A 20,590-nucleotide genomic window follows, 5' to 3' on the forward strand; every position below is an offset into this window, starting at 1 on the left:
TGTAAGCTCTTCTGAGCAAGGACCATCTTTTTATTCTGTATTTGTATAGCACCTAGCACAGTGTGGCCCTGCTCCAGGGCTAGGGTCCCTAGGTACTGCTGCAGTACAAATAATAATAATTAGGTACAGCATCCCAAGTGACCGTCAGAGGAGAAGGGAGTCAGTCCTGCTCTTCCTGGTGTTGTTTTTACACTTTAGTTTCTGATCATATCTAAGTTATTTTTCAGTGTTTCTAATGCACTTGTCACCATAGTATCTAGGCATTTTACATGGATTATAGAAGACTGTCCAAATGGTTCGTCAGGACTAGTGAAACTCCCCTTATTCATGAGGCAGGTGTCTCATTTACTTCCATGTCAGTCTGTTGCTGTATCCCTTGCTACATAGTGGGAGACCTTCTGGTAATGACTGTTCCAGTGAATCACTTTTTCTGATGCTGTATTCTGAAACATTTCCTCATGAAGTGAGACTTTAGAATATGAAGATTGCTTGGGGAGTAATTTGCAATGAGATGGTGGCAGGTATCTCCATATCCCTCATGATTAGCACTCTTTAAAGAAAAAAAAACCACAAAACCCTCCTTTTAATGGCATTGAATAAGTCGAACTGGGTGCGTTGGCTTTTGAAGCTTCTTCTGCAGGGTGATATTTGTTGATAAGGAATAAACTTTGCTTTACATAGTGGGGCCAAACTTAAAAATAATAATCATAATAATTAATTTCCAACATTGAAACCAGTGAAGTGACCAACTGTTATCATACATGTTTTAGTGTAATTGCACTTCCTCCTCCCCCAATAAATAACCAGCAGAAGATAACTTAAAGTAGATTGGCAACTGATTCTCTTCATAGCATAGTTGACAGACATTCAACTAACATTCTGTTTTCTGGATAGCAGAAGAATAGCAGATTATGTGAACTCTCACCATAGATAAGCAAAGTTCTTGTTTGGAGAATGCGGAACATATGAATGCAGTATCACTGCAAATGCTTAGAAAGAGTAAATTATTAACTGCCAGCTCAAGCCAATGGACTCTGTAATGAATACTATTTTTTGTATCTTACACAGTGAATCTCTTCTTAACTGGGAAAATAGAAAGTGCTGTTACCTCATTAGGTAAGACACATTTATCTTATTTCCTCCAAGCATTTGAGTTTCTTATTATTTTGCTGATGATGCCATTTTCCCCCATGCAGATAAAGCTATTGCTGAAACTGGATGACTTTATCAGAGACGTTTAACAATGGATTTTTAGAAAGTTCCTTTGTTTTTAAATCTCTACATGAGTGTAATATTTCACCAAAATCAATATTGCTGTCCTAGACAAAACATTTAGCCTGAGGATATGTTTGCAAATACACATCAATATTTTCGGGGAAAAAAATTCTTAAACAGTGTGTGAGAAAGACAAAAGAGTGAGATACTATATTTTATTGGACCAACTTCTGTTGGTGGAAGGGACAAGCTTTTGAGTTTCACAGCGCTCTTCTTCAGGTATGGGGAAGTTAACCAGAGTGTTCAAGCTAAATATAAGGTTGAACGCTCCAGTATCCCATCTTATATGTAGCCTGAACACTGATCCACCAAGAGAAGTTGGTCCAGTGAAAGACATTACCTCACCCACCTTGTCTCTCTCCTATCCTGGGACAAAAACAGCTACAACAACACTCCATTGAACAGTGTCATGTTTTTGTAAAAAAATGGGAAGCCATGAAATTCAGATGTGTGTGTATTAGGGCTGTCGATTAATCGCAGTTAACTCATGCGATTAACTAAAAAATATTAATCGTGATCGAAAAAATTAATTGCAATTAATTGCAGTTTTAATTGTACTGTTAAACAATAGAATACAAATTGAAATTTATTAAATATTTTGGATTTTTTCTACATTTTCCAGTATGTTGATTTCAATTACAACACAGAATACAAAGTGTACAGTGCTCAATTTATATTATATTATTTTATTACAAATATTTGCATTGTAAAAATGATAAAAGAAATAGTATTTTTCAATTCACCTCATACAAGTATCGTAGTGCACTCTCTTTATCGTGAAAGCGCAACTTACACATGTAGATTTTTTTTTTTTTAACATAACTCCACTTAAAAACAAAACAATGTAAAGCTTTAGAGCCTACAAGTCTAGTCAGGCCTACTTCTTGTGCAGCCAATCACTAAAAGAAATAAGTTTGCTTACATTTACAGGAGATAATTGGACTTGTAAAATTTTACATTGTTTTATTTTTGAATGCAGTTATTTTTTGTATATAACTCTACATTTGTAAGTTCAACTTTCATGATAAAGAGATTGCACTACAGTACTTAAGTGAACTGAAAAATACTATGTTTTGTTTTTACATTGCAAATATTTATAATAAAAATAAATATAAAATGAGCACTGTGTACTTTGTATTCTGTGTTGTGATTGAAATCAATATATTTGAAAATGTGGAAAACATCCAAAAATATTTATATAAATGGTATTCTATTATTAACAGCACGATTAATCATGTGATTAAGCGTGATTAATTTTTTTTTAATCGCTTGACAGCCCTAATGTGTATATGCACTCTCTGTCCTTACTCCAGTACAGGAAGATATAGAAATGCTAAATGGGGGACCACTAAGCAATCTTAATTCTGCCCCTTTATTCCTGCCATTTTGTGCCAGATGGATATGGGTCTGACCAGCATCACAGCTAGTTGATAAGTTAAGTCCTGTATACCTTGCCTGTTTGCTCAGGAATCTGGGCAGCTGTATACTTGAGTGTTTCACTTGTGCCTTCAGACTTCTTGAACTAGATCCACGTCTCTTAATTTCCATGGAAGACTACAGATTTATGACACTTTCTCCTGGCCTCCTGAGCAGCTACCTGAATCTCTTGGGGAACAGGGAGTCTTAACGGAAAGTGAATATGACTGGAGCAATCTAACTGAGACCAAAGAGAATAGGAGTTTATGTAGGTGAAACATTTTGCCCGCATTCTGATCATGAGGTGCTTTGAGGGTAGAGAGCCTCCTGGTCACTGTGTGGAACCAAAATGGAAACTGCAACTGTGAAGATGCAACTCCTGCGATCCCATCTGTTAAGCAGATGGGCAGGTCATAACAGCACCCCATAGAAAGCAGGGGCGGCTCTACCAATTTTGCCTCCTCAAGCAGTCGCCACCGAATTGCCGCCGCTGCAACAGCTGTGGAGCTGCCGCTGAATTGCCGCCGCGCCAGGAAGAGTGGCGGAGCTGCCGCCCAAAAGCTGCGACGGCGGGAAGAGCAGTGGAGCTGCCGCCGAATTGCCGCCGCAGGACACGGGCTGTCGCCCCATTCTGAATGCCGCCCCTGGCACCTGCTTGGAAAGCTGGTGCCTGGAGCCAGCCCTGATAGAAAGACAGTCTCACCCTGAAGGAGCCAGCAGCCTCAGAGCTCCAGCTGCCCAGGCTTCTATGTGAACCCTGGGCCCGTTCTCCTGAGGGATAGGGACTAGCTAGTCACAGTTACAAACTCCCTCTCCCCCATGACTTTCAGACTTATACAGCTCATTGGAGATTTAACAGGTGATGTAAGTGCTCCGTATTTAGTTATTATTGGGGCTGAGAAAAATTATGAGGCCACTTGTGTTCAGAAGCTTAGTCATGAACCACAGGCTCCATTTAGGTATTTTCAGCTTTGTTGTTTTATGCTTGAGATGCAAATAATAATTTCTCATTATTAGTATAATTTTCTAGTCAATAGCAATATTATTATATGTATTATTATGAGCAACACTGAGTCCTCATAAGGGTCAGGGTCCCATTGTGGGAGTCACTTTTAAAATACGTAGATACGCATAATCCCAGCTCAAAGACTGTATAATCAAAATTTAAATAAGACATAATAAGTGAGTGTGACAAACAATAGGATGAAAAGAGCAGGAGGGAGGCTGAAGTAACCATAAGATAACATGGTCAGCTAGTTATTGCACAGCTTGTTGCTTTCAAAACAGAACTAGGGGTTGGGAGTACAGTTGCAATGGGAGAAGGTAGTTGGTCTTGTGGATTAGTTTACACACCAGTGGAAATGTGGGTGGTTTGTAAGACTATTTTTAAATATTTTTGGAACAAAACTGAGCTCTAGTCAGTATTCTGTCTAAATGATTCTTTAGCTTTTGCCCTGTATCCATTACTCTGTATTGAATGTGAGGTCAGATTACTCCGTTCAGAATTGCACTGCTTCTTGTTGATTTAGTTTAATTGGAGAGGTCTTTGCATTACCATTTTAAAAATGGTGTTTCTGGTTAGAAGTTGGCAGAGGTAGATGCGTTTTGTTTCACGAAGAATGTTGAGATACTGTAACTCTTAAAGTTTCTGGGCTTGGTTCTGCCATGGGTTACTCTGTCTTCTGGCAGTGCAACAGGAATGGTGGAAAGTGAATCTAGGGGGGCATTGTAGTGGAGTAAGTCACATGCAACTTCTTCTGTGCCTGGGTTTTGTGGGGAGGGGAGAGTAGGCCAGTGCAGCTGTAAAATTTATGTTCATGGTGAGGGAGGGTCATAACAAGGGAGGGGCATGGGGCATGGCCAGGTTCCCAGAGCATTTGAGGATTCGTTCTCTGCCAGTTTTATGTTAAAACTGCCCTTCCATGGCTGAACCCCCAATGTAAGTCAGTTTTGCAAACACTCCTGCCTTCCCATTTTGTTGAATCTCTCTTCTGGTTCAGTTGCTTTTGCTGATCTAGGGGTTGCAGTTTGTGTCTTACCTCTGAGAATGTGGGTGGATTGATTCCTCTATCTATAATGGCTATCACAAACACAAGGGAGAAATTGATAGGAACATGGTACTATGCACTGGAATCTTCCTCATGAACATTTGGTAGCAAGGAAAGCGCTCTGTGACGCAGTTTATCTGGCCAGCAGACCTTGTGTCTGTTTACATTCCATTTGATCAGTAATAAGAATCCACTAGGGATTTGATTCAATATTCCATACAGAGGGCATTATTAAGATGCGTTTCTGTTTGAGAGAAGCTCTCTGAGCCCAGATTGCTCATGGCAGGGCTTGCGTAAAGAATTTGTATACAGTTTTTAAAAAAGATATAAAAATATAGAAGATTAAATATTATTGTCCTAACTATTGATTTTGTTTTTAAATACAGCATTTCTGAAAATAATGTACTGTTATCTAGGGCTTACCATTCTCTGTGATGTACTGTTCTGATGGGCTAATCTTAAAGGCAGGAAATGTAGGCTGCACTTAGCTTTTTATAAACTCTGTTCTCACTCTTGTTCAGAATTTGCTTAAAAGATTGAGGAAAAACAGCTATTGAACAGTCGTTTGAAACAGCTACCAGTAATGTTACTGATAATACCTGCAGAATTATCCAGAATTTCTTTCTCCTTAGAGTTTTCCCTTTTCACTTAGATGTTTTCATAATTTGAAGATGCTTTAACTTATTTTCCCTTAAGAAATAGTAACACTGTCACGCTAAAGTAAACTTTAAAAACCATAATACTGTATCCGGACTTCAGATGCTATGTTTTGACTTCAGTTATCTTTGTAACAAGCCCTCTAAATATACTCCAATAATCACCGTGTCTCCATCAATCTGTTCCTGAATGAGAGTCCATTCATGTAGTACTTAAACATCTGTTATCATCAGTGGATGTTTTGTCTTTGTATGGACTGCATGATTGGGTCTTAATTTATTGACGTCACAATCCCTTCCAAATCATGGTGTTATAATTATGTAACTGAAGAAGTGGCATATGAGGTGGCTTATTCTACTACTATTCTGTGGCACTCCTTTTCTCTTTACATTAGTATCACTCTCCCTCTCACTCTGTCTGCTTCCACTCTCTGCCCTTGACTCCCCAGTGGCGCCCTTTTAGGTTATCACTCTAACAGAGAAAGCACCGTGACCTTGTTTCGAACTGAACGCAAACTTAAAAACATTTGATGTGACTGTTTTGTTACCAACATTTAAGGCTTTCAGTAAAAAGGTATTGAGATTTTAAAAATATATATGTATTCATTTATTTTAGTTAAAACATTCTTTATAAAAGGTAAAAGAACAGCAGATTGGAAAGCAGACCTTGAACAGCTCACCATGTATAAATAGTTCCCTACTATTTCACAGCAGAGCCAGTGCATAGTGGATAAGGAAGAAAGAGGAGGCGGCAACTGACTCGGAAGGAGGCAGGGTAATGAGCACTGATGGGAAATGAGATACATCAAAAACACATGCCAGTTAAATGAGATTTGGGTAAACATAATAGTACTTTTTCAGTTTGCCTTAATGTGTCAGTGGTTCTCTGTCTTTGACACAAACATATTTTTTATTTTACTAGGAAACAACAAAAGAATAACTTTGATATTTAAGGTTTCAGAGTAGCAGCTATGTTAGTCTGTATCCGCAAAAACTAAAGGAGGACTTGTGGCACCTTGGAGACTAACAAATTTATTTGAGCATAAGCTTTCGTGAGCTACAGCTCACTTCATCAGATGCTCACGAAAGCTTATGCTCAAATAAATTTGTTAGTCTCTAAGGTGCCACAAGTACTCCTTTTCTTTTTGATATTTAACTGTTGTCCATTCAGATTAGGAATTTCAATAAGAGCAGCAAAGCCCAGACAGAGTGTTCTTGCTCTGTTAGAGGAAGGAAGCCATTATAAGGTAACTAGCACCAGTGGATGTTATCAGATAAATTGCCTAAATTGGCAAAGCTTTGTTTCTCTTACATCCATTTCTGCCCACATACATTTTCAAATGAGTTATTTAGTTAGCTTTGTATATAGTTCTTTTAGGGTGTTGCTGATAGCAGTGATGCAGAATTAACTAGGAGAACACACCTGAAAAACTAAAATCTCATGCCGCATCAAATCTACTGCATGTACTTTCTAATATCGAAAAAGTTTAACTGTTTGAAGCATCTGTTACTCAGGGTCACTCTAGTATGATCACTCTAGATACTGCTCCATCTTAAAATTATGAAAACGGAATATACTTGAAAATGCAGTTTTTTTTCTTGATCTTAAAAATACTGATTAACGGGTGAGCATTGTGACATCAGCCACTCAGTCACCAGTGTGTCTGTGTGACTTTTTCAAAATCAGGATTGAAATAAGTTTGCATGGCCAAGATCTCTGTATCCTATTATTCTGTAGTCGTAATGTATCCAGTATCAACAACAGGTGCTAATACAAAACCCAATAATTAGTGTTAGGATGATAGTACTGCTGTTGGTGGAAGCCTTAGGACAAGAACGTATAACCAGTGGTTTTGGTTCCCTGCTCAGTGTGCTGAAGAGCCTTTTTCAAAAGGACCTAATGTTATAAAGTTTTAGTTGCAGCAGTTAGGAGAAATGATCTTTGCAGGCTCACCTCATATGGTTTTAGTTCTGCCCATGATGCATTTATACAGTGATGATTGTGGAGGAGGAACACATTTAAAATTCTAAGTACAGTCTGTAGCAATACGTGTAATGAGAGAACTTGAGAGCTTTGGTGGGAAGATCATGTGGATCTTATTTTCAGTACAGTTGCATCCACTTCTCGATTTCTGCCTATCAGCAGTCTCACTGGGAGGGCACTTTGGGATCGCTTTATTTTTAGAAATGTGAGCAGCCAACGTTTTTTTGTTATAAAATTCATTGTGGAATTTTTATGTTGCAAAAATGTGTAATTGAAAACTATTAATGTAAGCTAGATGTCTTGGTGTGTTTGCTGTTTACAAGTTGACAGTAAAGTTTTTATATCTTATGCCTTAGGTAAGCTATCTGCCTAGTGGTTTTTATATTCATGGGGCCTACACTTAAAGTACAATACGTAGCGCTTACTGCATATTAAACTGTAGTGTATGAATTTAAAAGTAACTTTTCTGTGGTGGTAGATTTCCAGCAATAACTTGTTAGCCCATGATTTACAGCATGTTGATGGTTTGTTTTGAATGTACATATGCACAAGGAAATCCAAGATTTGGGGCATGCTTTTTCTCCTTGTAAACTTCTAGGCTATGAGAAATTAGGCTCCCATCAAAAGGTAAAATATTCTGCTGTTAAGAGCAAATCATAAAATGCTTATTCTTGATTTTAAAATAGCTCTGAAAATATTTCTAAATCTAACGGAGAATGTTCAGACTAAGTATTACATTTCACATAGTTTCCCTCTCATACTATACTGAGTATAATTTCCCATCAGAAAAACTTTGGCCATTTGTTCTTGGACCATTTCACTTTCCTCTGCTATTGAATTGGATATTTGCAAATTAGATGTATTTGTGGTCCCTAATTTAATAATTGGCACTCCCATAATGTCCTCTATATGAGTATCTGAAAGTGCTTTGAAAACATTGGGCTGTATTTAGCATTCCTACTTCTGCACCTCTCTCCAGATACCTCTCCTTGAATCAGTAGTCCTTGCTCAGGATTCCCCAGGAGTTTTGTGGGTGTAAAGATTGCTGAATAGAGCCCCATAGCCATTTAAATCTCCTAGCACCCTGTTGGAGTAGGTAAGTGTTATCACAGATTTTTACAGAAGAGAACATTGAAGTTGAGTGATTCAGAACCTGATTTTCTAAAAGTTAAGGATACAAAATCTTGTTGTAACTGCATGTCTGATTTGCATGCACACTAACTGTGACTGCATGCAAATAGGTATTTGTATGTGAAAATGGCCATTTAAATGTATGGTTGATCATGTTGCAAATGCATTTGTGTTTTCAACTTAGCACACCTTTTCTGTGCCTCATTATTAGAAAATCCGGTATGAAAGGGTGTTCTTTGAGCTGTCAATCACTCTTACTTCCTCTTGAAGTCGTGAGAACTAAAGGTGCTACGCACCTCATAGGATTGAGTCTGGAGTGATTTGCCCAAGGTCATACAGGAAGTCTGAGGCAGACTCAGGACTCTTGATCCCTGCTGCAGTGGGTTAACCACCAAATAGCCTTCCCCTCCCCCACTTTACAAAACAACCAAACCTAACCCCAAGTTAGATATCCTCACCCATTTTCTCATTTATGTATGTCTTTCCTTCTGTTTCTTTTTAAATATAGGGATAAAATATTCAAGTAATTTACAGAAACATCTATGCCTTGTTAAATTAACAATCCATGTCAGAGTTCTGAACCCAAACATTGTGCTATTGAATGAAAATTAGAATATACAATGGGCCAGTGTAGCTCAGTTGTGCAAATGGAGTGAAATAGAACCATATACTTGAAGCATGACTAAAACATTTTCATAAGAGCTTGGCTTCCATTTGGGCACCTAACTAAAACTGCCACATTTTCAAAGGTGTTCAGCCCCTGGCAGTTTCCGTTACTCAGGCTAGATTAGGAGAATCGTCAGTGGAATCACACTTGTATAAAATTAGAATACTGTAAGTGACATTAAAATCAGGCCTGGACTGTATAAAAGCGTAGGTTTGTATTACAGACCTGCACTATAGGTATCTGTACTGACTAAGTGGAAAGAAAGAAAGGCAGGCAGCCAGCTGGAGTATGTTATCCTGCATAACCATTCAAGGAACAGAAAAAATTCCACTGATATTATTCCCAGAAAATGAATAGTCTGTCTGAGCAGATGGTTTAATGCAGAGATGTGCTTGAACCAATGCATCGGTTCTGAACACCCCAAACTTTGGGAGTATTTGAAATCAGGATCTAATTTTGTCTCTTTCACTTCTTTTCTGTATCTGAGAACTCTCTTTTTAAAAATTAAAACTCTCGAGGCTTGTGATTTGGTTAGGAAAATAAACAGTTTTCCAGGAACTTACTATTGAAAAGTAAGGCTCTAGATTTTTCATGTTGAATATGGATCGCCTCCAGTTGCTGAGTGGCATACCCAGTCTCTGGGAAGCTGGTGAGTAAGTAAGACAGTTTTCTTCATCATTATATTCTCTTGGCACATCCATGCAGGATTATTGATCGTATCTTTTTGGCAGATTCATGCAGGGCTGTTGATCCTATTTTGTGAGGTGTCTGCTCGCCTACATTTAAAGCCAGGTGATAAAGATCAGGGTAGGAGAGAGAAAAGCAATAAAGCAATAAAAGGATACAATTGTTGACTCTTAAGTTATCTGTAATCATTAGAAATTGAGGAAGGTTATTGTAGCTAATGTGTATTTTTGATTAGCTTAAACCTTTAACAAAAGGGCTTTTTTTCTTGGTTGACAGCTGCTTGCAGTGGAAAACTGGAACAGCACACAGAGAGACGTGGAGTAATCTATAGTCCGTCCTGGCCACTAAACTATCCTCCAGCCATAAACTGCAGCTGGTACATCCAAGGAGATCACGGAGATATGATAACAATTAGGTATGATTTGTAGTGTTCTGTTGAGATGACAGATTGCTTTGCTGAAATGAAGTATACGAGCTTGTGTAATATGCTAATATGAAGTTGTCCAAAAGAACTGTAAAAATTATAGAGCTTTTGTGCTAAGAAATTTGTGATTGATGCTTGATGAAATATAATTGCAAGTCAGGAAGATCCTCTCATTTAAAAGATATCATGTAGTCTATTTAGGTATCTTAGGTAGTGAGATAGCCCCATTACTGTAGTATTGAGTCCCTCACAATTTTTTTAATGCACTTATCCTTACAGTACTGCTGTGAGGTACGGAAGTACTATGATTCCCATTTGGTAGGTGGGGAGCTAAGGCACAGGGAAACTAGTTTGGTCGCATCAGCTGAACAATCATTTTGCCCCTTTCTCTACATTTTAATGGGAATGGGGACATGAGACTTGGATTAGGGTAGGGTTTGAGTTTAAGGTTGAATGAATGTTAGGACTCATGTCTGAAGACAACAAAATCTCGAGTTTTTCCTCTGAGATATCTGCTTTAGTTGGCAGAAATCTTATGATGTCAGCGAGATATGATCCATTTTAGGGAAACTGGACCACTCCCAATTTTGGATTACTGTAGAGGGGTGGTTTAGATCTGGGGACTAGGCTACAAAACTACTTCCCATCTTACATTCATAGTTGGGAGAGTTTGAATTTCAGGTTGTTATTCAGACTCATGTCTGATCTAAGGCCATTCTCAGTAGTCACATAAGGAGAAAAATCCACAGATGGCAGAACTGAACATGGTATACATGATTTTCCTGTTTACTCAGAGGTCTGGTTAATAACCCCTTGCAGATGTCCAGGCTAGCATCCACATTGTTAGCAATAATGTAAATTATATTGGTATGTGGCAGTGGGAAACTGACTCCTTTACCAAGCAGTAACTAAAGCATAAACAGTGCTTACATGGTCTGAAATAAGTTGGAGGGGTCTATTATAATCTGGGAGCAGCAGCTTTGGTAAGTCGATGCTTAAAGTGAGTTGCTTGGCTCAATTTTATTTTTATTTATATATTTATTTGGTCTGCAAACCCTTGCAAGCGCTCCATCCCCTCCCTGCCCCCCCACGTTATAAATATAGACATACACTTTAAGCACTGGGTTTAAATACAGAAGGCCAGTTTTTCAAACAAGTCTTTTAAAATAGTCCGAAAGAATTTGCCAGCAACCTATTTGCATGCTTTCCCACCTACCATTTGCATAGGGAAATACACATTAGTGCAAAAACTATTATGCAATAAGTGATGATAATGCAGGCACGATCACCAATTTTATAGGTTCATTTTCTAAAGCCCATTTGAAAATTAGGCTCACAGAGATGTTTAAGATTCTCACAACAAAACAAAGAAAGGGGCCTTTTCTGTAATTATGTCACAAAGTCATTTTGTATGTAACTGATGGTTCAATATGTCATCACTGCTCCATTAAATTAACATTCAGCGAAGCAAGTATTTCCTGTTATTTAGCACTTCCGAAAATAAGCAATTACCATTAAAGAGTTAGCACTGATGACATAATTTCAGCCCTTTCTGGGAAAGCACTCTTAATAAAAGAAGTGCACACACACACACACGAAAAGGATACTTTGAACTCTAATGTTCACATACTGTGAAAATACTTTAGTTTTCTGTGCTAATCACAGTATCCACTTCAGACGAAGAACTGTTGGGTTTTTTTTAAAGCCATTTTTTTGTTTTTAATACTCCTGTGTTTGACACCATCTGCTGAGTTGTAAGCTCAGCTGCCTAAAAGGACTGCAAACCTCTTCAACTGCAGATGCTCTACAATTAAAAAGAAATCTGCTATAGACGGAATAATAGGAGGGTTCCTTCTTCCATTGTTTGAAATAGGAACGAATTATAATAAACAAGCAAATGCATACCTGCCAGCATTTGAGATCCACAAGTAGGTATATACTTTCAAACTCCATTAAAATATACTGGACTAGGAGAGTGAGCTTGTAAACAGAGACTGTTGGAAAGTAGGAGGAAATGCACTAATGAAATTAGAACTTTGCTTTAGGTGTACAGATGGCAGAAGAATCTAAGGTAGGTTTATATGGAAGTGTTCATTAAAAAAATACTTGGCCAAATTCAATCCTGATGTAACTATTCACAACTCTGTTGCAGTCCACCTAGGCATTATTTAATGAAAATACTGTTGTTTGTATTTTGATAGCCCTCCCCTAGCAGCTTCCAGGCTGATTTTGGGCCCCCAAATAGTCAGTAACAAAGAATTTGAAGTAACGGGGGAAGGACGACTATGGAGATGGTAGTAATATGTTTCCATAAGTCAGACATGTGCAGAGCTACATGGTTTTGAGTTGTTGTTTTTATGTAAAGAGCTAGCAGTGTTTGGTTTTTGTCACTAGAGTAATCAGATGGGATTTAAACACACAGGGCCAATGTCTGCCCTAAGATTCACATGTACAGGTTTCATTGAGGACAATGGGAGCCTTGTGTGTATGTCCAAGGGAGCAGTTTGGTTCACTGGTGACAGATGGGTTAAGATGTTTTGTTTAAATAGCTGCTCTTTTGACTTAAAGTGACTCATACAAATATTACTTTGCATCTTATGCACAACATTTCATTTTAAGATCTCTAAGCACTTTACAACTATTAATGCATACAGTAAGCTAGAAGGCTTGCAGTATTATCCCCATTGTACATATGAGGAGACTGAGAAATAGGCAGGGTAAGTGACTTGCTCAGAGTCACATAGCATGGCCATAGCAAAGTGGAGAATAGAATCCAGGTGTTCAGATTTCGTTGCTTTAACCACCAGACATGCTCCTTCCCTAACATTCTCATAAAAAGGTGTGGAAGGGGCAAACTGACGTTGTCACTTTTCTTGATTCAATAAGTTTTTTGGATTTTAGAAAAAAAAATCCTGTGTGCTGTATTAAACTAGCTGTATTTCCTTTTATCTTCAGTTCTGACTGCCAGCAAGAGCAGCATTACAACATAAGATAGTTGGGGTACACCAAGAATCACTAAGGGATGAAATTACAATTGCAAGTAGTTATGGTAAACAAAATCATTGCAATCTGGGCCAGTTTATTCTAAACCTGTTATTCAGCAGCTTCCAATAAAACAGTGCCCTGTTCTACATATGGATGAAGGAGATTGTCTCCCAAGGGCATTCCCCTTGAACGCTTTGTTTTAATATTTTCCTCTCATATGTTTGTATTGATTTTCCTCAGCTGCTTACCTTTTCATGATTTCCCTTTTCCCTTCCATAGTTTATTTTTCAGACTCAGCAGAGACAGGTTCAACAGTCAGAAAATATGTTTGCTTTTTAAGCTGCAGGCAAGAGCAGCTGGCCTTCAAGAATCTCTACAATCTGCATTTAGGATAACAAATTACTACTTGTAACCAGTTTCTTTAGTATTTTAAGCTTAGATTGCATTTTTGTTTTATTTGCTGGGTAATCTGCTTTGATCTGTTTGCTATCCCTTAAAATTCATCTTTTGTAGTTCATAAATTTGTTTTTGTTTTTGTCTGAAACCCAGTGTGTGGAATTCATAACTGGGGAGCAAAAAGCTATTGCATATCTCTCGCCACATTGAGGGAGGGGATGAATGTCATGAGTTTATGCTGTATAGTTCTCTGTGCAGCGCAAGATGGTATAATTTTGGGTTTATCCTCTAGAGGGGGTGTGCGCTTGAGTACTGGGCAATTCCTTAACTGAGCCTTCTCATGCAGAGCTGATTTCAGTGTCTCTGTGTTTCTGCAGCCAGGTGTGTCCCTACCTGTGTGCTGGTGAAAGTGTGAGACCGGGAGTGTGTCTCCAGCTTGTCACAGCATTACAGAGTGAAAGGGAGCCCAGGCTGGTGGGTCAGGCAGGCTCAGTGGTACTCCAGTTGCAGGTGGCACCCCGGAAGGAGGGGGGGGGGGGAACCTGTCACACCCTCCTTAACCATTTTGGAGTGCATATCTTTTATCCGGTTTTGCTTTAGTAGTACAAGTCATCTGCCTTGTGAAAATTCAGCAGAGGTTCTCTTGAAATTCCTATTCAGGCCATCACAGTACAGGAAGCAGCTTTTAAAACTAGGGCCTGTTCCTGCAAACCCTTACTAATCTGAGGTTTCAGAGAAGTAGCCGTGTTAGTCTGTATCCGCAAAAAGAAAAGGAGGACTTGTGGCACCTTAGAGACTAACAAATTTATTTGAGCATAAGCTTTCGTGAGCTACAGCTCACTTCATCAGATGCATTCAGTGGAAAATACAGTGGGGAGATTTATATACATAAAGAACATGAAACAGTGGGTGTTACCATACACACTGTAACGAGAGTTAACAGGTAAGGTGAGCTATTACCAGCAGGAGAGCGGGGGGGAAAAAACCTTTTATAGTGATAATCAAGGTGGGCCATTTCCAGCATTTGACAAGAACATCTGAGGAACAGTTGGGGGGGGGGGGGGAATAAATATGGGGAAATAGTTTTACTTTGTGTAATGACCCATCCACTCCCAATCTTTATTTGAACTCTAGGGTACAGATGTGGGGACCTGCATGAAAAACCCTCTCAGCTTATTTTTACCAGCTTAGGTTAAAACTTCCCCAAGATACAAACTATTTTACCTTTTGTCCCTGGACTTTATTGCTGCCACCACCAAGCGTCTAACAAATATAACAGGGAAAGAGCCCACTTGGAAACGTCATTCCCCCCAAAATCCCCCCAAGCCCTACACTCCCTTTCCTGGGGAAGGCTTGATAAAAATCCTCACCAATTTGCATAGGTGAACACCTTGGATCTTAAGAACAATGAAAAAGCAATCAGGTTCTTAAAAGAAGAATTTTAATTAAAGAAAAAGTAAAAGAATCACCTCTGTAAAATCAGGATGGTAAATACCTTACAGGGTAATCAGATTCAAAACATAGAGAATCCCTCTAGGCAAAACCTTAAGTTACAAGAAGACACAAAAACAGGAATATACATTACGTTACAGTGTGTATGGTAACACCCATTGTTTCATGCTCTCTATGTATATAAATCTTCCCACTGTATTTTCCACTGAATGCATCCGATGAAGTGAGCTGTAGCTCACGAAAGCTTATGCTCAAATAAATTTGTTAGTCCATAAGGTGCCACGAGTACTCCTTTTCTTTTTACTAATCTGAGTAATCCATGAAAAGCAATGGGAGTGCTTCCTGTCATCCATGTGAGGCAGGTAAATGTTATCCTCATTTTGTAAGAGGGGGGCAAATTCTAGGAGAGGTTTAAGGCATGATTTTCCAGAGGTGCTGAACACCCACCATTCCCATTGCCTTCAGTTGGAATTGCAGATGTTATCCTCAGCCTTGACAGGCAGGCTGTTTGTGTCTTACTTGAGGTTACACAGCAAGTCGATTGTTGAACTGGGAAGAGACAAGACTTCCTGAGTCCCAGGTCCTTGCTCTAAACAGTTAAACAGAATTTTTTTTAATGAGCCAATTAAGCCATCAGCTGTGTTCACAATCTGCCCTTGCTGAGAGAGTTTGGCAAATAGGAGTGACTTCTCTTGCTTAATTGGCTGTTCTGTTTTATATTGAGCCAGTGCTTTGCTGATCTATCCATAATATTTATTCTGGATTTTTAATGGATTTTCAGGGCCAAGTTAGGTACTTAACTTTTTCTCTCTTCTTTTATCACAATGGTTGGACCTTTTGTGGGTTACTGTCCCATGTTCATTTTTGTGCTGGACCCAGTCTTTGTTTTTCTTTCCAAGTTTTAAGAGTTTGGGTTTTTAATATTTTTATTGTGTAGTTGTTCACACCTAAATCACTTCCAAAGGGGTGTAGAGGATTCTTTATACATAATATTGTATAACTAAATTTTGGCTGTACACTGCTGCTTTAAGTCCAAGCAGTAAAAGAGCTCAGCAGAGCCTTGGCTTCTTAGACAGCATGTCTTTTTTAACTTACAGCAGTTGCAATGAATGTTGATGTTAAGCTGGTTTAATGCAGTTATTCGCAGTGACATGTGGATATTAGAAAGTCATTGGGAAAATGTCATTATTGGCCATTTCTTCTTTTTTGGAGTAATTTTGCAGACAGTATACATTATACAGTCAATTCTGTAATTTACAGTAAGCTCACTGGATCCCTGCTGTGTATCAGAAGTAGTATTTAGTGATGTGATGTATTGGTGAAAAGAAACATGTGCTTTACCTATTTCTTGCAGAATTCTAGGAAAGCAGAGTCACAGCTGTCTTTCCATCAAGTCACATTAGAATTTTTTTGGTCCTCAAAAATTGAATGTCCCCAGTATCTAGTGGGATATTTTTAATAGGTAGAACCTTGTAGTTTATTTAGAATTGATTATAAAAGTTCAGCAATAAAAACAGACATTTCAGAAGGAAAGGCCAAATTTCACACTGTCATGCCCATCCCTCCATGCCTCTCTTGATTTCATTGGGGATGTATCACTGTTAATGAGGAGAGTTGGAGGCCCAAGTCATTTAAAAAAGATAACTTGCTTTGAAATAGAGAGTAACTTTTAACCTTTTTATTAATTAACCAGAAAAAATAAGAAGTGATTTATTGGCTCAGTTGAAGGCTGCAAACTCTCTCAGGGGCTGTAAATTCATCAGCTTCCTTCATGTCCATTTCCTAAGAATGTATGAAATGAATCTGTGTTATGTGTACGCATTGGCGGTATGAGCCTCTCCTCCCCTCTTCTGTTTGTTATCATTAGCCATTCAACTGCCAGGCTGACCCTGCTGATAAAAGGATTGCACTGTAGGTTGAGAGAGTTCAGTTGAATCAAGTCTATAGAATAGTAAATCTTATGGTTCAGAGGTGGCAGGATTTTAAAAAAAAATGGACTGTGGTAGCAGCACAAGATCACATTACCGGTGATGAAAGATTAGAAATCGTGGAGGTCTGCAAATTAATGTGGCAGAAATTTCCCATGCAAAGATTTTTGCCTTTGTGATCGGCTTTCTAAGTAGTAAATCGATTATGATCTGTACACAAAATCTAATATTTAGTTGCAAAGTACAACTCGGTACCTAGTTCACACACACCAGCTTTGTTGGTCTCAACTCAATCCACAATTAAATTAGGTAGCGCAAAACTTATTTCTATCCCAGCATGCAGACAGTTTAACTTGTCAGGAAGCTTAAGGGGAAACTATTTTTGGAGTGCAAACCCCCCATTCTCAGCAATATCCCTTTAAGGAATGACACATTTTACAGTTTGCAGGAGACTGTTCAAGGCTGAAAATTACTTTCCTTTTACCTCTTTTTATTGCCAGCACAGGTACGAGTTAGACCCTTGTTACTATATCTCTTGTTTATATGACTTAGTAATAAACTAAACCCAAAATTTACATGTCCTGTGGCAGTTTTTTAGACTGTTTATTCCACAATATTTTTTCCAAACTGTAATTTGCTAGATGCTGATATTTGGGATATGAAGATTTAGAAAGAAATTGCTGAAGGGAAGACTTAATACGTTCTGCATCTGACCTTTCCATATGCTGGAATGGCTGTTTCCAAGGGACATGCTTCTTCATGGCCCCTTTGAAAGGATAGTTGCTCACAAATACAATTCTGCCTCTGCAACAGTATACTTATCCTATGATTTAAGGGGAGGGATGGTCTTGTGGCTAAGTATGGGGCATGGAGTTGAAAGCCTAGGTTCTATCCTGCGGCTGCCTCTGACTGACTGTGTGGCATTGAGGACGATCACTTAACCTCTCTGCATCTCATGTTCTCTGTTGAAAAATGAGGATAAAGATACTTCCCTAGCTCACAGAATTGTGATAATTAACTGAAAGACTTCTTGTTAGTAATGCATCTTGAGATCCTCACATGGAAACCATCTTACAAGTATAAGGTGCTGTTAATTACAGGCCCTTGGTATATTGCAGAACTCTATCATCTGCAGAACATAGACTTATGGCAAGAGTAGGATAAGTTGACAGTGTAGGGTAACACTAGTTCTGACTCTTCTGGGGGTTTTTTCTTTGTGCATACCTTAAACATAGTGTTGTTGAAATTTTTTCATTTTAAATTACTAGAATTAAATGTAAGGCAGGACTCAAGAAAGACAAATTTTGGGGATCATCAAGATTAATTAATCACATTACTGGAGAATTATAATTAATCATAGAAATTAGAGATAGAAAGGATCTAATAAGTGATCTGGTCCATCTCTCTCAGGTTATGCAGGATTGTTTCGTTCAATATATTTTTCTAGTGAGTTTTTATCCATTTATGACTGAGCATCTGCTACTTCACTTGATGGATTGCTTCACAGGCTAACAGATATTCTTGTTGTTCATTCATAATTTTCTCTTTGCTAGTTTCATCCTAATACTTCTACTTATAGAATTTGCATCATTCTAAACAATTTCTTTCTTGCTTTTTCTTGTTTGGATATCCATCTTTAATCATCACTAAGAAAGCTCTGGAAGGACATACAGGACAGAAATCATTTTAATTTACCTTTTGTGAATATTCTGCCTTTCCATCCTGGCAGTGAAAATCTCTGGCACTATCTGCTTTTACTAAATCCATTAGTTACAAGGATTTAATAGTATCACAGGTATTGGAGAATGATGAGTTTTTGGGATGTATCTTGCAAACTAGAGGGTGACAGAATACATCACAGAAGGAAAGGGATTTGAAAAAGGTGAATTAAGGCATTTCAGTGCTGATTTGTCCTCTGTCACCTAAGATAGTTCTGGGACACTGCACATATATTACTAGTTTTCTCTCTGTTTTCACTTCAGTTTCGTGCTTTTAACTCCCCCCTCTCTTTCCATTCTCCTGATGCCATGTCCTCTTACTTGCTAATCATACATCTTTGTCATAGACCTTTTTTGGATATTGTGTATGCATAAAAAAAGAAGGATGATTGCAGTTTGAGATTCCTGGCTGGAGTGAATTCTTTAGTCTTCATGGCAGCTGCACTTCTCCTTGCCCCAAAGAAAATGATTTGGCTTACTTATAGTTTTCTGATATTGTGGAGTTAGGTTTCTGATATTAATTCCAGAAGGTCGTAGTCTACCATTTATCTTTTCATGGAGCTTCCTCTGATATCCATGAAAGTTTCTGTGTAGAATGTGACTCATCTTTTTGGTAAGGCTTTCTCCATTTCTAAGAATTCTCAGTCCACAATGTTATGTGGTTGGGGTATTATGCTAACTTTTAACATGCTAGCCTTGGGTAATCCCACTTCAGTATACAACAGGGAAACAAAACATGGTTTTGGTATCTTGGGTGTGTTTTTTTGTGACAGCGACACACACATTTTCTCTCAAGGGGATAGCCCGAGGGTCCTGGCCAACACTTCCTCTCTCAAGGAGGCAAAGTTGTATTGTCTAGGGCTGTTATGATTTTTGTGGAGTACTTACGTGATTCTGGAAAGAATGGATTAGAGGAACTGTTCTGCATTCCCTTTGCCTTTGCAAAGAGTTGGTTGTTTCCCCCTTTCCAATACCTTTGGGGTTCTTTGCACAGCTCCCTATTGTTCTTTGTCCAAGAAGGGTTTTATTTATTCAGAGTTTTTAAGGCCAGAAGGAATCATTATGATCACCTAATCTGTCCTGAATAGCACAGGCTGTAACTTGTGGTTGAATAGAGTATTTCTTTTAGAAAGGCATCCAGTCTTGATTTAAAAACTTCAAGCGACTAAAAATCCATCATTTTACCCTGTCAGGGGGGTTCTTTTAGCCTGGTGTTCATGTAAATTGATTTGACAATAAGCTTTGTATATTATTGTGGGGTTTTTTTGTATATGGGCCTTGAGCCTCTGGTGTGGGTGCATTTTCTAAATGGAAAAATGATGACAGCCATGGTTGCCTGCACAGTCACTACACTATGAGTGTGTAACTTATTCCTATGAGATATTTGGGATGTGAAAGGCTGTGTCCTTAAATCCAGATTTTATCATCTTTTATTTGTGTTTTCTTTGCTCCTGGCAGTTTTAAGAACTTTGACTTGGAGGACTCTCAGAAATGTGCAGTAGACTGGCTGATGATTGGCCCCTCTTCCAAGAGGGAAGAGTACAGAGTGTGTGGATCCTCCATACCACCCTCCTTTATCTCTGCACGGGATCATGTCTGGATATTTTTCCACTCAGACACATTGAGTTCGGGACAGGCTCAGGGATTTCGCCTTTCCTACATCAGAGGTAAAATCTCTGTACAGTTTTAATGAATTTTGTTGGACTATTCAGAAATACTTTACCACCCTGACCCCAAATCTTGTGACAAAAGTGGCTTCTGTTGACCAAAGTCTTTTGTAAATGCTGATGAGTCATTAGAAGCTTGTATATTTTCACCATTTG

General features: G+C 38.5%; 1 protein-coding gene across 3 annotated transcripts in view; it reads left to right on the top strand.

Annotated features, from left to right (window-relative positions):
* LRP3 (LDL receptor related protein 3) overlaps window positions 1–20,590 on the top strand; it is a 66,157-nt gene that overhangs the window by 38,339 nt on the left and 7,228 nt on the right. For 2 of the 3 annotated variants that reach the window (XM_037878164.2, XM_037878163.2), the window contains 3 exons: window positions 1,069–1,116; window positions 10,141–10,279; window positions 20,226–20,434. In XM_037878164.2, coding sequence (XP_037734092.1) covers window positions 1,069–1,116; window positions 10,141–10,279; window positions 20,226–20,434 — 396 coding nt within the window. The remainder of the gene's footprint in view (window positions 1–1,068; window positions 1,117–10,140; window positions 10,280–20,225; window positions 20,435–20,590) is intronic. The other variant, XM_043526415.1, reaches the window with a different exon arrangement.

This window comes from Chelonia mydas, chromosome 12 (genome assembly GCF_015237465.2).
Source record: "Chelonia mydas isolate rCheMyd1 chromosome 12, rCheMyd1.pri.v2, whole genome shotgun sequence".
Lineage (NCBI taxonomy): Eukaryota > Metazoa > Chordata > Testudines > Cheloniidae > Chelonia > Chelonia mydas.